Source organism: Blennius ocellaris, assembly GCF_963422515.1.
Source record: "Blennius ocellaris genome assembly, chromosome: 6".
Classification (NCBI taxonomy): domain Eukaryota; kingdom Metazoa; phylum Chordata; class Actinopteri; order Blenniiformes; family Blenniidae; genus Blennius; species Blennius ocellaris.
This window is the reverse complement of record NC_137655.1, coordinates 14,114,013-14,128,839: the sequence shown is the minus strand read 5'-3', so window position 1 is coordinate 14,128,839 and position 14,827 is coordinate 14,114,013. Positions and strand designations below refer to the sequence as shown.

At 42.1% G+C, this 14,827-nt stretch overlaps 1 protein-coding gene across 3 annotated transcripts in view; it reads left to right on the top strand.

The window, feature by feature from the left end:
* Positions 1-14,328, top strand: part of dip2a (disco-interacting protein 2 homolog A) — a gene marked incomplete at its 5' end in the record, with an annotated part of 81,515 nt that extends 67,187 nt beyond the window's left edge. For 2 of the 3 annotated variants that reach the window (XM_080498312.1, XM_080498314.1), the window contains 21 exons: positions 186-325; positions 686-822; positions 1,036-1,116; positions 2,848-2,975; positions 3,107-3,221; positions 3,879-4,080; positions 4,179-4,288; positions 5,132-5,212; positions 5,493-5,610; positions 5,713-5,834; positions 5,991-6,102; positions 6,223-6,332; positions 6,528-6,658; positions 6,767-6,935; positions 7,284-7,454; positions 9,814-9,875; positions 10,108-10,165; positions 10,291-10,365; positions 11,548-11,722; positions 11,823-11,946; positions 12,364-14,328. In XM_080498312.1, the coding sequence (XP_080354438.1) occupies positions 186-325; positions 686-822; positions 1,036-1,116; positions 2,848-2,975; positions 3,107-3,221; positions 3,879-4,080; positions 4,179-4,288; positions 5,132-5,212; positions 5,493-5,610; positions 5,713-5,834; positions 5,991-6,102; positions 6,223-6,332; positions 6,528-6,658; positions 6,767-6,935; positions 7,284-7,454; positions 9,814-9,875; positions 10,108-10,165; positions 10,291-10,365; positions 11,548-11,722; positions 11,823-11,946; positions 12,364-12,616 (2,674 nt within the window). In that variant the 3' untranslated portion in view covers positions 12,617-14,328. The remainder of the gene's footprint in view (positions 1-185; positions 326-685; positions 823-1,035; positions 1,117-2,847; positions 2,976-3,106; positions 3,222-3,878; positions 4,081-4,178; positions 4,289-5,131; positions 5,213-5,492; positions 5,611-5,712; positions 5,835-5,990; positions 6,103-6,222; positions 6,333-6,527; positions 6,659-6,766; positions 6,936-7,283; positions 7,455-9,813; positions 9,876-10,107; positions 10,166-10,290; positions 10,366-11,547; positions 11,723-11,822; positions 11,947-12,363) is intronic. The other variant, XM_080498313.1, reaches the window with a different exon arrangement.
* Between the last annotated feature and the right edge of the window lie 499 nt (positions 14,329-14,827).

The following is a 14,827-nucleotide window of genomic DNA, read 5'->3' as shown; positions in this document are numbered from 1 at the left end:
GCTGAAAAATGTACTAATGCTCATCATATTTTCTCTTTTGTCTTCTGCTGCTTTACATAAGTTTTTGCAACAAGCAAGCAGATGTTCGTTTACAAAACAATTAGGCACATTATGCTAATGTCTTCTATTGCAAGTGTCTCCATGGGGATCACTCTGGTCTGTGTGTGTCTGTGCGCCTCTGACAGACCTCCAGAGATGGGTGTCCCCCCTCCAGGGAAGGCGGTGCTGTCCATGGGTGGGCTCAGCCACAGTGTGATTCGTGTGGACACAGAGGAGAAACTCTCTGTCCTCACAGTGCAGGATGTGGGACAGGCCATGCCTGGAGGTTTGTCTGATTGTGCTGATGAATAAGTCAAACTTTGACGATGAAAATAGATTTGAAGGATGTCGCTGGAAACGAAACCTACTGCTCTGTTTTTATGGGATGATACGGAAGGACCTTTTCATTTGGAGGCACCATCAGCTGACCTTTGTATTATTAAGATATTTATTCACATCATTTAACTCAAACTGCTTGAAACAAAACGCAGGTAATTATAGAAAACAACTTCAAACCGATAAGAACGTTTCTAAATGATGAAATCTCTTGATACAGGTTTTGAAGTTCATAATGTGAACTCGGATTTGTAAACAAAACTGTGTTGCGTTGAAGCATGGCAGTAAACCGATGTGTCCCTGTTTCCAGCTATGGTTTGTGTGGTGCGAGTGGAGGGAACGCCGTATCTGTGTCAGGCTGACGAAGTGGGGGAGATCTGCGTGAGCTCAGGAAGCACGGGTGTCGCTTACTATGGCCTCCCAGGAATGACCAAGAACATCTTCGAGGTGCGTGTCTGCTAATGCAGCAAGGGATATTCTGAAGCCGCATCATCACCATCGTTCATTTATCTTACAGAATGAGATCTACTGTATGTCTAAATGAATTATATTTTCTATTTGTACTGAAGTCTAGTACATTTTTCTGAACCTGTGTATATTTTTAGGCAATGTGCGAATGTTGTTGTAATGTGTGTTATATTATGCTGTATTTTGTTGCAGACTCTCCCAATAACATCATCTGGGATTCCCATCAGTGACAGACCTTTCACCAGAACCTCACTGCTCGGCTTTGTGGGACCAGTAGGTCTTAACTTAACATCTGCAGGTTTTATTTGGATTGAACTTGGATTTCCATCTGACAGCAAAACATGATTATTCACTTCTACCTGTCAAATCATTGATTGTACGTTTTTGCTACAAAGATTTAAATAGTGAAGAATATCTCTGAGACATAATTAGATACATAAATAATCAGACAACTTGTCATGGTATTTAACAGGAGGTATTACATTTCCTTTTATTATTTAAAATGACTAGTTTTTTTTTAATTGAATATGTGCAGCAGAAGTTTCTACTCAACAGTTATTTTAACAACAGATTTCTAAGGTAATGCTGGATTTCAGGTTTTACATCAAATGATCAACAACAACAAATAAGACCAGGAACAAAAGACGAGGGTTATTGACTGAAGTTAAGTTATTATTGATGTAAACAGACAACATTGTTAATATTGTCAGTTATAACAAACATATTTGGTTGTGTTCAGTGTTAAATTTCTTCTAATTTGTGCAAATGTTAAGATATATGTTCTGAATATCTGATGTAATGTGTTAAAAAAAAAAAATCATCTTTTAACCTTTCCATGAAATACATACCACTCGAAGATGACTTAAAAACACTTAAGGCCAGTTTAGGAATAGCAGTAACTATTTTATTAAACAGTTTGTCAGCAGAGTTTTAGACTCATTCAGATGCTATCACCTGTCAGAACCGTGTCTGCACAATGTCCAAAAGAAAACTTTCATTCTGGCTCCTCTGTTGACGTCATCTCGATTTCTGAAATTCCATTGTCTCACATTTGTTTTCAACAACTTTTTCACACTCGAGCTCTAAATTTTTTATGGCGCTAACTTTGGGCGAAACCACCACCATGTTTATTCTCTGTTAAATCACAGCCGGAGGGGCTGATATTTAATTTAGCCAACGTGTTTAGAGCTCACATACAAATGAGCAATTAACGCTTGTCCTTATCAGACTGATCATCTGCGTTTAAATAATGAGAATGATGTTCATTGTTGGAGAGCTTCACTTTCCATGTAGCACTAATTAAAAGCCTTGTCGCATCGAATTATATATCATTGCTTCATTTTATTATGGAACAACACCCACATTTTGTGATACTCAGCTGCATTTTGTAAAATATATGTGTTGCATATTGCAGTAGTTAGTATACAATTCAAGTTGCTTTTTTAGTGTAAATACAGTCACTTTAATAAGGAGCCACTCTGAATGTCTCTAGAATCCATACAAATCAACATCCATTACAATAATTTTCATTTCATGCATTGTAGCATCAATGATACTGCCTCAACTCACTTCAAAAATGATTATCAGTATGCTGGTAACTTCAGTTGGTCAAGACTTCGGGTGACACCGATACACCAAATTCAGGATTATGCAAATTCTCTACAGTGAAGGCCGCACAGCAAAATGCAAATTCTCTCAACAATCTTTGTATTGGATGTTTGCAGCAATAGCAGGTTCCGTATTGTAGTGATCAAGAACACATCAATGAATATGTTGAATATCTGTTGTGTTGTTATAACAACAATAAGGAGAAAAAAAATACAAAATGTTATTACTTAATGGAGGAAAAATGATGAGTTTTGTTTTAATGGACTATTATCACATCATGCAGTGTCTCAGGCCTGAATTGCAAGTGATCATCATGAGCACATCTTTTAGTTTGAGTACTTATCAATGGTCTGTCCTTCTAATGGTGTGTTTGTATGTGTGTGTGTTTCCTTGCAGGACAGCCTTGTGTTTATTGTTGGGAAGATGGAAGGGTTGATGGTGGTCAGCGGACGGAGACATAATGCTGACGACGTTGTTGCTACAGCACTGGCTGTGGAGCCCATGAAGTTTGTGTATAGGGGAAGGTGAGAAAAGGACTCGTGATCTTACGTCAGCAGTGCGATTTCTATTGTTCACAGACTCTACTGACAGAGAGCCCGAAACTGAACAGGAGGTTTCAGCCGTAACGCTGCTTTTCCTGTGTTGTGTTCTCCAGGATTGCAGTGTTTTCAGTGTCTGTGCTCCATGATGAAAGGATTGTCGTGGTGGCGGAGCAGAGGCCAGACGCCTCAGAGGAGGACAGCTTCCAGTGGATGAGCCGCGTCCTTCAGGTACCGACTGCTGCCTGACATCTAGTGGAAGATCATCTGTCTGAAGTTTGTTTGTTCACGGATTTATCAACATCTAAGCTATGATGTTTTTGCTGCCATCTTATGTGTTGGAGTTGAGCTAAAACAAATAAAGCTGACTTGATAGAAAAATTATATAGTCAAGTAACAAAGTATTTATACGTGTCTTACTTAAGGATTAAATTTTTCTGATGACATTTTAGTTGAACTCACTACATTTGACCAAAACTATCTGATCTTCCTCCTCTTTTCACTCGTAAAACAATCTCCTTTTAATCTCAATACAAGATCAAAGTATGAGTGAAAATAAAGGTTTGGAATGGAATAGGTTGTAGAATTACATGGTAAAAATAAACTCGATTCATTGCTTGCCATTTTTATGGAATATACTTTGTATAAAACTGACTAAAATCACTCCGTTTATTGCCCAAATGTTTTCGCAAATTGTACATAAACAACACTGATCTTAATTCTGTGTTTGTTTTTGACTTGTAATAAAACTTGCCTTATAAAGGCTTAGCGAACGAATCTTGATAGTGAACCAGAAAATGTAAACCAATTGACTTCTGTGTTGAAAGTCTTTCATTTGTCCTCCTCTGCTGTGCCTCATGTCACCTCTGGTCCTCTGTGTGTTTCCAGGCTATAGACAGCATTCACCAGGTCGGGGTCTATTGCCTGGCTCTGGTTCCCGCCAACACACTTCCCAAGGCCCCCCTGGGTGGCATTCATATATCTGAGACGAAGCAGCGTTTCCTGGAGGGCGCTCTGCACCCCTGCAACGTCCTCATGTGCCCACACACGTGTGTCACCAACCTGCCCAAGCCGAGACAAAAACAGCCAGGTAGAGCACAGAATCTCTTCGCTTCTGGATTTTTCGTTTTTGGTTTCGATATTGATATGAATTCGTGATGATGTTGTTGGTCTGGGTTTGCCGCGCAGAGGTCGGTCCTGCTTCTATGATAGTGGGGAACTTGGTGGCAGGGAAGAGGATAGCACAAGCCTGTGGCAGAGACGTGGGACAACTAGAGGACAATGACCAGGCACGTAAGGTAGATAGTCATCCTCATTTCACCCTCGCCGCACCTCCACACAAAGCCTGCCAACACAGGTAAGGATCCAGGCCTGAAGAAGAGAATCCTCTGAAGCAGGGAGACGACTTTCATTCTCATTTCTCTTTCATCGTCCATCAAACCTCTCGCGCTCATCAAGTTTAGCTTCACATATCCTTAAACATTCAGCCATACAACAGTACTGCACTGTTTGTTTAAGAGGAGTAAACATAATACAATGGAGAGAGCTGAGACATGAACTTTGAGATTAGTGATGCAGTGGTCAAAGCGAGCTCGCTGGCCTTTATATATATAAGCAAGAATGTGAAAACATACATGCAGACTGCAGACATGTGACAGATTTAGTCTAAAAACACACAGTCGTTCAGCAGATTTTCCAAATAAAGCACAGTCATGACAGTTGTTGCTCTTTGTTTCAAACAGAATTCAAAGAGAAAAAAAACACTGTTCTGTATTTTGAGCCATTATTATAAATAGCGAAAAAGCTGTGCTTTTTCTTTAAACATCAACTTGTTTAGGCTTTATGTAATAATTCATTTTTAATGTAGATTAAAATTTTTAAAATTCTGGTATTTACAGTATATCCCTTTGTCCTAATACAAGGGGAAGCATTTGGAGTTATCATAATTAAAGCAGTCGTCTCACAGGGCGGCCTGTTAAACATCATATCAGCCTCTAAACTATAATGACTTAATGAGTTACTGATACCCATTCCACATTCATGCATTATACATAATTTCTATTATAAATCATCGTGATCCCAGGTTCTGTTGTTGTCGTTTTTGGTTAACAGCTTTTTTTTTTTCTGTTTTTCCTCTCTAGTTTCTCTACATACAGGATGTGCTACAGTGGCGAGCTCAAGCAACCCCAGACCATCCTCTATTCCTCGTCCTCAATGCTAAGGTGCGGTGTTTACTGTGAAACTGTGAGAATAGAATATCAACAAACAGAGCTCACGTTCACACCGGAAAGATCATGCTGGGAAATGATTTTCACTGTGATCAACTTCAATTGAATAGTAACTTACAGACAGAAATGTTTATTTTGGAAATCAAACATCGTCTCCACTGTTTAGATAAGCTCGTTACGATAGTGCGAGAGTCGCTGCAAAGGCAGTTGTCTCTCCTCTAACATGAATTAAATTTAGAGATTGATGCATCTTTGTTTTACAATTGCTCTCCAGGGCACGGTGGCCAGCACGGCTTCCTGTCTGCAGCTGCACAAGCGGGCTGAGCGGGTCGCAGCTGCGCTGATGGGACGCTTAAACACGGGAGATCATGTGGCTCTCGTCTACCCTCCAGGTAAAATGGTCTTTTCACCATTGTCTCTCTCTTTCTGTTTCGTTTTATGCCGCTCTATGTTTCATCACTCGGGGAGAGTAAAATGTGAACGTTTATGTGCAGGAATCGACCTGATCGCCACTTTCTACGGCTGCCTGTACGCTGGTTGTGTCCCCGTCACCGTCAGACCTCCACACCCACAGAATCTGGCCACCACTCTGCCCACCGTCAAGATGATCGTTGAGGTAATGCAGAGTGTGCTTGCCGCCTGATTTCTCCTCTACATTTAAAATATAGGAACTGCTGCATAAAGATGTCCGATCTGCTCCGTTGGGAGTGCTTTTTAAGCGACAGTTGTGTGAACGTATAATTAGTAACACTCAATTCTCTGTGTGTTAAAGGTCAGCAAGTCGGTGTGTATCCTGACAACCCAAGCAATAATGAAACTGCTGAGATCCAAAGAGGCTGCTGCTGCTGTGGACGTTAAGAGCTGGCCCACAGTGCTGGACACAGGTAAATCTGCCACCCACGAGCATCCTCTGGGTAATGTCCCAGTCTGACAGCCGGTAGGGTCACTTTTATCAGGATAAAGCCACTGATCATCGAATTTATTTTGCTCTTTTTGTCCTGCAGATGACCTCCCCAGAAAGAAGAGTCCCCAGATGTACAAGCCTCCAACCCCGGAGATGTTGGCCTACCTGGACTTCAGCGTGTCCACGACAGGCATCCTGGCAGGGGTCAAAGTAGGTCCAAGCCCAAATAATGAGCGATCCTGCAGTCTGCTGATAAAGACTGTCCAAACAGTTTAATCATCATGAAAGCAAAAACATCTCTGCTGAGTCCAGGATGTTCGAGGGCTTGTAAAAACAGACTTGCATTTTACTCCAGAAACAAGTTTATATCCAGTATTTGTCTCTGTCTCATTTCCTTTTTCCTAGATGTCTCATGCTGCCACCAGTGCCTTGTGTCGCTCCATTAAACTGCAGTGTGAGCTCTACCCGTCGCGGCAGATCGCCATCTGTCTGGACCCCTACTGCGGGCTGGGCTTTGCTCTCTGGTGTCTGTGCAGGTAAACTGGTTGCTCGGAATAATGACTTCACCATCTGGAAAAACTATTTTGTATTCGTTTTTTTTTTTTGTATTTCTACTCAACGCCGCTGTCTGTGTGTTTCTTCAGCGTGTACGCCGGCCACCAGTCCATCCTGGTCCCCCCGTTGGAGTTGGAGAGCAATGCATCTCTCTGGCTGGCTGCAGTCAGTCAGTACAAAGTGCGCGTCACTTTCTGCTCGTATTCAGTCATGGAGATGTGCACCAAGGGCCTGGGGTCGCAGACGGAGGCGTTGCGGGTGCGTTTGTTTGTTCAGCTGCAGCACAGGGTCACATGAGGCAAACGTCAAACCGCATTCTTCGCACAAAATTTAAGGGGTTTTGCTCAATTACTGCTTTTCCCTGCTGTGCTGGTCACCAGAGCCCCGTAATTATTGAGACAATTCAGGTAATTGGTGGTAATACACTTTCAGGGCTCTGTGTCGGTGTGGTGGCTGCAGGTTTTATTCACACTTCGTGATGATCATGAGCATAATCATCAGTCTAAAATGTGACAGCATATATTTTCTCTGCACAGAAATGCAGCTTCCACACTTAATTCCTGCCGTTGTGTTTTTTTTAAAATATCTTTTCTTTTCCGTGCCCAGCTTCGAAATGTGAACCTGTCGTGTGTGCGCACGTGCATGGTGGTGGCGGAGGAAAGGCCCCGCATTGCCCTCACTCAGTCCTTCTCAAAGATCTTCAAAGACCTGGGACTTTCACCGCGAGCTGTCAGCACCACCTTCGGCTGCAGAGTGAATGTGGCCATATGTTTGCAGGTAAGTCGCTGCTGAGGTGCAGTTAGAAAATTGATTTTGCATCAGTGTTCTTGGACTTGAGCAGAATCCACATGTTTTAACTCCCTGAGAAAGAGAAAGCAAGCACATGGAGAAGATGGGACGGCTGTCAGTGACGTGAATAGGAGATTATCAGTTCAGTTACGTACAGAGCAAACAAACTAAAGAAATTGATTTAGTATATTGTTCATTTATATAATGTTTTATTGCCATTGACTAGGAGTGACTGCAAAGAGTTATTCTATACTTGTAAGTTTGTTTTTTTTCCGTTGTTTCCTGGTGTGTTTATCTTTTAATGTAGTTTTGTATATCTGTGTCCACATTTACGAAAACGTAAATTATATATATATATATATATATATATATACACACATATATATATATCTATATCTATACACACATATATATCTGTTTTTATCTGTCCTGTCAGCCCAACAGGTTAGGGAAACTGGCTGAGCAGGTACTGTGGGATAAGAGTGGCTGTTTGCTCTGCTGCTAGGTGTGTGTGTGTGTGTGTGTGTGTGTGTGTGTGTGTGTGTGTGTGTGTGTGTGTGTGTGTGTGTGTGTGTGTGTGTGTGTGTGTGTGTGTGTGTGTGTGTGTGTGTGTGTGTGTGTGTGTGTGTGTGTGTGTGTGTGTGTGTGTGTGTGTGTGTGTGTGTGTGTGTGTGTGTGTGTATCCTGCATGAAGATTGAACATGCTTAACCTCAGTTCACTGTCTGTTTGTGTCTTTGCTTTTTTTTTTTTTTTTCTATGACAAGCTTTTGCTTCTCTACTCCTGCTCTTCAGCTGAGATGTTCTTGTATCGGCTGGCTCTCGATCATCGCTTTTTCAAAGATTTTACTGTATGTGACTCAATATTACATTATAACAGGGGTCTGCAACATGTGGGTTCCTTGCCTTTCTGCAGTGCCTCCGTGCAGCTTTTACAAAATAATATCTACCGGTAAAGAAAATTGAAAAAAACTCTTTTAAGGGGCCGTCATCTTGCAGTTTAAGGTGACAAATGTATGTCATGTTGTATTATATCATCGGCACGGCACATTTCCAACCCTAATCCTTGGTAAGCTCACCAAGGCTAAATTGAAAATATGGGAGTCTTTTGCTCGCCATAGGAGTCTGGTCTAGTATCTTTTGCTAAATTATAAAAATTATAAATCCACAAACTGTATTAAAAACCCTACCTCTTTCCTTTGTATTCTACTCTACACAAGGACTCGACATAGAGTTCAGCTTTTCATTTCTACAGAAAAACAAAGTAAAAGGCTTTTTAGCTCTGTTATTATTATTTTCAGTGTTATTTAGAGGGAGGGGGCAAAAAAAGGCTCTTTTGATTGGTAAGGTTGCTGACCCCTGCATATGATGCCATGAGCTGGCAGCATGAACACAGTGATTCACACAGTTTCTCTTGTGAAGAGTGTCTATCAATCTGCTTTTGTTTACTTATACTTTTGATTTAAATTCTACATGCTATTCATCAATTTCATTGATTTGGCACAAGCTGGATTCTCTTCAGACACAATCTGGTTAATTGGGAGGGTCATAGGCCTTTATGCTATTACGTTTTTGTGTTTGTATTATAGAAAACAAACACTCTGATCCACTTGAATGAAATGCATAATCTCATGGCCACCGTCTCCATCACACCAATAGCTATTTGGTAAGATGTGACTGCCAGTGATGTTTTAGGTTTTATGTTGTGTTTTTGCAGGTCAGACTTTCTGGATTTAGTTTTGTTGATACTTTTCAGAAGCACTCCGTCACTCAAAGCTCTGCTTGGCTTGACGTACCGGCGTCCCCTGGCCCATTAAATCAAATTGCTCTTCTGTGTTTGGCTACGACCGCGCAGACGTCCATTACGGCTCCGGTTGCTCAGCGGTGGAGGAATGATGGGAAACATTATTTGTTGTGATCCGGCCTGCAGTAATGATGACAAATCCAAGTGCGAAGTGAATCAATATCAAACAAACATAATCAGCAGATGAGAAATAGTTCCATTAGAATTCAGCATCGATGTAGTGTTATCAACACTTTATCAAAATATACGCTGCCCAGTTTTTGACACTCATTTATTTAGCTGGTGTTGCACCTTTCTGACTCTGGGCAGCGTCAGAACAGGCGATGGAGATGCTCGCTGTTTCCATGGTTGAGTTGTGCCAAAGTCCTAACTATCGTGGCCTGGCTGGTTGGCTTCTGGCTGCCCCCCTGCTTTGTCAGCAGTTGTTTAATAATCAGCTTCCACCTTCCCTCCACTCAGGCAACATATTGTACAGCCTCAATGCCAGGACTGCAGCAAGAAGGCGACTGCTTCATGTCCAACTGTGATGGTTTTTGTTTTTCCAGGGCACGGCTGGACCTGATCCCACCACTGTTTATGTGGACATGAGAGCGCTGCGGCACGACAGGTACGGCCTGGCTCCGCCAGAGTCCTCTCAGCAGAGTGGAGTCGGTCTGCTTCTTTGCTCGAACGACTCATATTTTATCTTCTCACTTTCATAATAATGTCAAAATACAGCCAATTGAGGTTAATTGCCTGTTTGTGTGCCTTCTCTTCAACTATATTCGGCAGTGATCATCCCGGCATCCCAAGCCCTCGGGTTGGATGAAGCACTGATTTTGTCTTTGTTCACTCCTCAGGGTTCGCCTTGTCGAGAGAGGCTCGCCACACAGCTTGCCGCTGATGGAGTCTGGAAAGGTACGCCATCATTTGCCACTGCACTGAACACTGCAACTACTCAGCACTCCTGGGGGATAAAAAGATGTGGCTCCTTCAGCAAAATATGAATTATTAATTAGAGGCCTGGATGTCTTCTGTCGTAGATCCTTCCTGGAGTGAAAGTAATCATTGCGAACACAGAGACTAAAGGACCGTTGGGAGACTCCCATCTTGGAGAGGTACGTTGCAGCTTGCAAATTTATCCCAGCTGTTTTGAAACCAAAGGTTATTTCACAGGCAGTGAGTAATGTGAAGGGCTTTTCATGACAAAATATTTCCAATAATGAGAGTTTCAAGAGATGTGGTTTGGGCTTATCTTTTGAAGTGACATAATGCAAGAAGTGTCAAGAAAAAAAAGATGAGAAGTGAATTAATGAATGTCATCAGATGTCTTATCATCATCATCATCATCACTCTGCAGCCCAGTCTGTTCCTCATCTTTAAACTTAAGTAATCAGATTACTGGCCCCATGTGCTCCTTTCTTAATGGCCTCGACAACGAGTTTAAAGAAACCAGTGACGGGCAGAGAAATGCCCGGCACCGCCAGGTCAGAGCTGAAACTGCACTGAAAATATTTCACTTCTTTATAGGACATGAAGCATGAATTCTGTCCATTTTTAACAAGTTTATATAATTCTGTTTCGAAACCACATTGATTTGTTTGTGTATTTTTTTTTATATTGTCTTTTTATTCCAAAATAACAGATCAAAATGTGTGTTTTTGTGTACTCAAACCACTAAAGTCTGAAGCCTAAACTTGTTTTAGGTTTAGGCTGTAATATATTTTTACATCGGACTTTTCACTAGATTCAGGTGTTTCAGGATTTTTTGCTCCCGTAGCATTTGCATGAAGGGACAGAGGTTGTGGAACATCCTGCTTTCATAAGCTGGTCCAGTGCTGCACCGCTTCCCGGCTCGTAGTCATCATTTTCCAGCCACAGTCACACTGTGCAAAGCAGCAGCATCGTAACAGGCACCTAAACCCACCCCAACAAGGTGCAGCAACTCCTTAGTTCTTATAGATACAGTCATCCACAACATGAAGAATAGAAGAGAAGATTTCCATCAAATAAAGGAAAGATGGCAAATTAACACATTTTTCCACATATAAATGACCAGTTTTATATATTTTTCGTTTAAGTTTCATCATATTTTGACAATAATGGATTGTTTTTCTTTGGATGTTTGGATATTTGGCTGCTCTAAACTTGGAGATTGTATCATTGGAAATAAAAAATGTATGTGGTTGAGTTAAATGGATAAAATCAGTGTCGTGAAGAACTATTTGTTTAACAGTGTCTGTCTGAACAGAAACGCTATCCTGATCTGTGTGTAACACACACCCCTTGTTCTCATTTAGGTGTGGGTGAGCAGTCCCCACAATGCCACCGGCTACTACACTGTTTATGGAGAGGAGGCACTGCACGCCGACCACTTCAACACCAAGCTCAGCTTCGGGGACACTCAGACGGTCTGGGCGAGGACCGGATACCTGGGCTTCCTGCGGCGCACCGAGCTGACCGACGCCAGTGGGGGTGAGTGAGAATGATCTGCTGTCCTGTTCAAACCTTGGTGCTTAATGTCTGTCTTTACCTCATCTAATACAACCTGATAAAATGTGTGTGTGTGTCCCAGAGCGCCATGATGCCCTGTATGTGGTGGGCTCCCTTGATGAGACTCTGGAGCTGAGGGGAATGAGGTATCACCCCATTGACATTGAGACTTCAGTTATCCGTTCACACAAGAGCATCGCTGAATGGTAAGAGACCTGCAGCAGAACCTTTATTAACATTAATAAAACAGATCACTAAAGACCACTGCATGCAAATTTAAGTCGTTTATTAATGTTGGAAATTCATAATGTGACAAAACTCAGCTTATTGCAGGCTGTTTATGCTCCTGAACTTCCAGACCGTAAAAGCCCCATTAATGACATGTCAATAAGAATCACATCGCCCTCACAGGAGCTAGAATTCTTCCATCAGGTTTGATGAATTCAAACTGATCAATGCCATGACTGTGCATCAACATTTGGCCTCTTCCTTTACTGACCAGACTTCAACAGAGTGAGAGAGTCGGTCGTCAGACTGAGCCAGGCACTTAAACTTAAACTTAATACCGTTGTAAAAGGAACGTGGCTTGAGAATTGGCTTGTTGTTGTCACCTTGTCCTCCAGCGCGGTGTTCACCTGGACCAACCTCCTGGTGGTGGTGGTGGAGCTGGAGGGGTCGGAGCAGGAGGCCTTGGACCTGGTGGCTCTGGTCACCAACGTGGTGCTGGAGGAGCACTACCTCATCGTGGGTGTGGTGGTGGTGGTGGATCCCGGCGTCATCCCCATCAACTCCCGGGGCGAGAAGCAACGCATGCACCTCAGAGACGGGTTCCTGGCCGACCAGCTGGACCCCATTTACGTGGCTTACAATATGTGAGGGTCCACCTGCAGCGGGGCCAACCCCATCTCCACCGCCCCATGTGGCTTATCACGCAGGAGGAGACGGCCGGCGGGCAAATACGGGGCTTTTTGTGACCGCGGGCACATCAATGGAAGACGGAAGTGAGCCGCTCCTTTATTGTCTCAGAGTCAATGGAATGAAAGAAACATGGATGCAAATATTCACAGACAGAAGGAGAGAAATCCCCCCCCCCCTCAAAAAAAAAAAAACCTCACCTGTTTTCCTCGCGGTTTCTCTCCTCCACACATCACGCTTTCAAGGGCATTCTGGTCTTACTGAAGTGAGTTTTTGTACGTGTGACAAAAAGTCTGCCTCCCTGAACGCAGGACCCCTCAGAGCCGAACAGCAGGTTGTAGTGCGATGATGCTACAGTGTGCCATTAACGTAATTTATTTTGTCAATCTCAGAAAGGATGAATGTTAGTTGCGTAGGCTTGTACCATAGAACCTGTTTGCAGAGCCTCCTGTACCATTACAGCGTCTTCACTTTTCACCACATCTTTAGAAAGCGGTTTGTACGACGGCATCAGGAAGTTCACATCTTTTTTTTCTTTTAAATCAACTCCACAAATGAAGCACAGAGCAGTTTGTAGTCTTAGTAGATTGTGGTGGTGACTTCATCTTATCCTTTCCTACATTTTAAATGTGTCATGTTTTTTTTTCTCCCTCTATCGCTATGAACAAAATGCAATTTGAGTGATGTTAGGTTGAATGACTGTGTACAATAAGTGCCAATCAGTGGAAGTCCAGAGATGGCTGACAACAGAATGGTTGCTCACCACTAGCAGCATGCTATAAATGAAGCCTTAAGTGTTTTTCAGACGCCCGCTGTTCCTATCCCAGCTAGAGTTTAACTTAATTTTCTGAAGTTTATCAGCAGTTGGATGGGGGAGTGAATAAACGGATGGATGTTAAGGAAAAGTAAATCCAGCCATTAACGCACCCAAAGTTTCTCATGTTGTCGGCGAAGATAAACATACTTGATCCTCACATGAGCCATTACAAACACACACTCCGTGGACATTTTCATGTCCGTCTTTGACTCTCTGCGGTGTTGAATGTGTGTTTTATAAAGGAAGACTGGAAGACGTGTGGGTTTTCATGCAGAGCCTTGAGTGCCATAAGACTGAATGAGAGTGGGGGAAATGCCTGTACCACATGAGGCAAGTATCTAATATGCTTGTGACACCTTTAACCTCCCATCCCGTCGAGTTCGTAAGGACGTGTTGCTTCTTTTTTTTTTTTTTTTTTTCTATGTGCACATCTCTTCATGATTAGGCTCCGGCCTGCTGTAAGTATGTACAGGTTTTGCGTAAATTATTAACAGACGGAGGAGACGACAAGAAGCATAACACAAAGACTAAATCTGGTATATATGTGGACTTTTCCCTCACAAACAAAAGTAACTTGCCCTGGACGCTCATGTGCAAACACTGGTAAGAGACATGAAAAGCCTTGAGAACATTTTTTTTATAGTACGAGCAAACGGTGGGAAGTGGACACTTCAGCACAAAGCGGCGACATCACACCCTCCAGAGCAAACCTTCACCCGCCGCTAATGTATGGAAAGATACATTTGTCTGATATATGGTTAGTTGTCATTATTTTCATAACTTGATTTCATAATAAATAAATTAAAAAAATGTGCTTTTAACTTCAAATGTTTGTCTTTACTGGAAACTGAAGTGTGCCAGACAATAAAAATGATTCGAATTGATGTCGGCATGTTTCTGTTAATGCCACAGGCCGAGGTTTGACAAGCACAATCATCGTCATGTTATAAGATAGTAACAAGCGTTCAGATCCAGAAGAATAAAAAGCTCAGTCTGGTTAGAGACTTTTATTTGAATTACCTTCAACTTCCATATTATCGGCGACAACTATTACCACACTGACGGTTTCTGACACTTATTATCATTTTGATTCAGGTCCATTAAGCCTTCAATAAATTTGATAATAGATACATGTGTTTCAATAAGATGAGTCATTTTACCCTCCAAGGACAATAAATATGTGATGAGAGGTTCTTATAAAAAGGCCCCAAGGCTGACAGAATTCTTTATTATTATTTATCAGCAAATTATTTCTTTCAACCTTGTCAATGTGTATAAAATACAAAATTGTAAAAAAAAAATAGATTTTTAGTCAACTGATATGAATACGTTTGGATTTTTATCTTGTCAGTTTG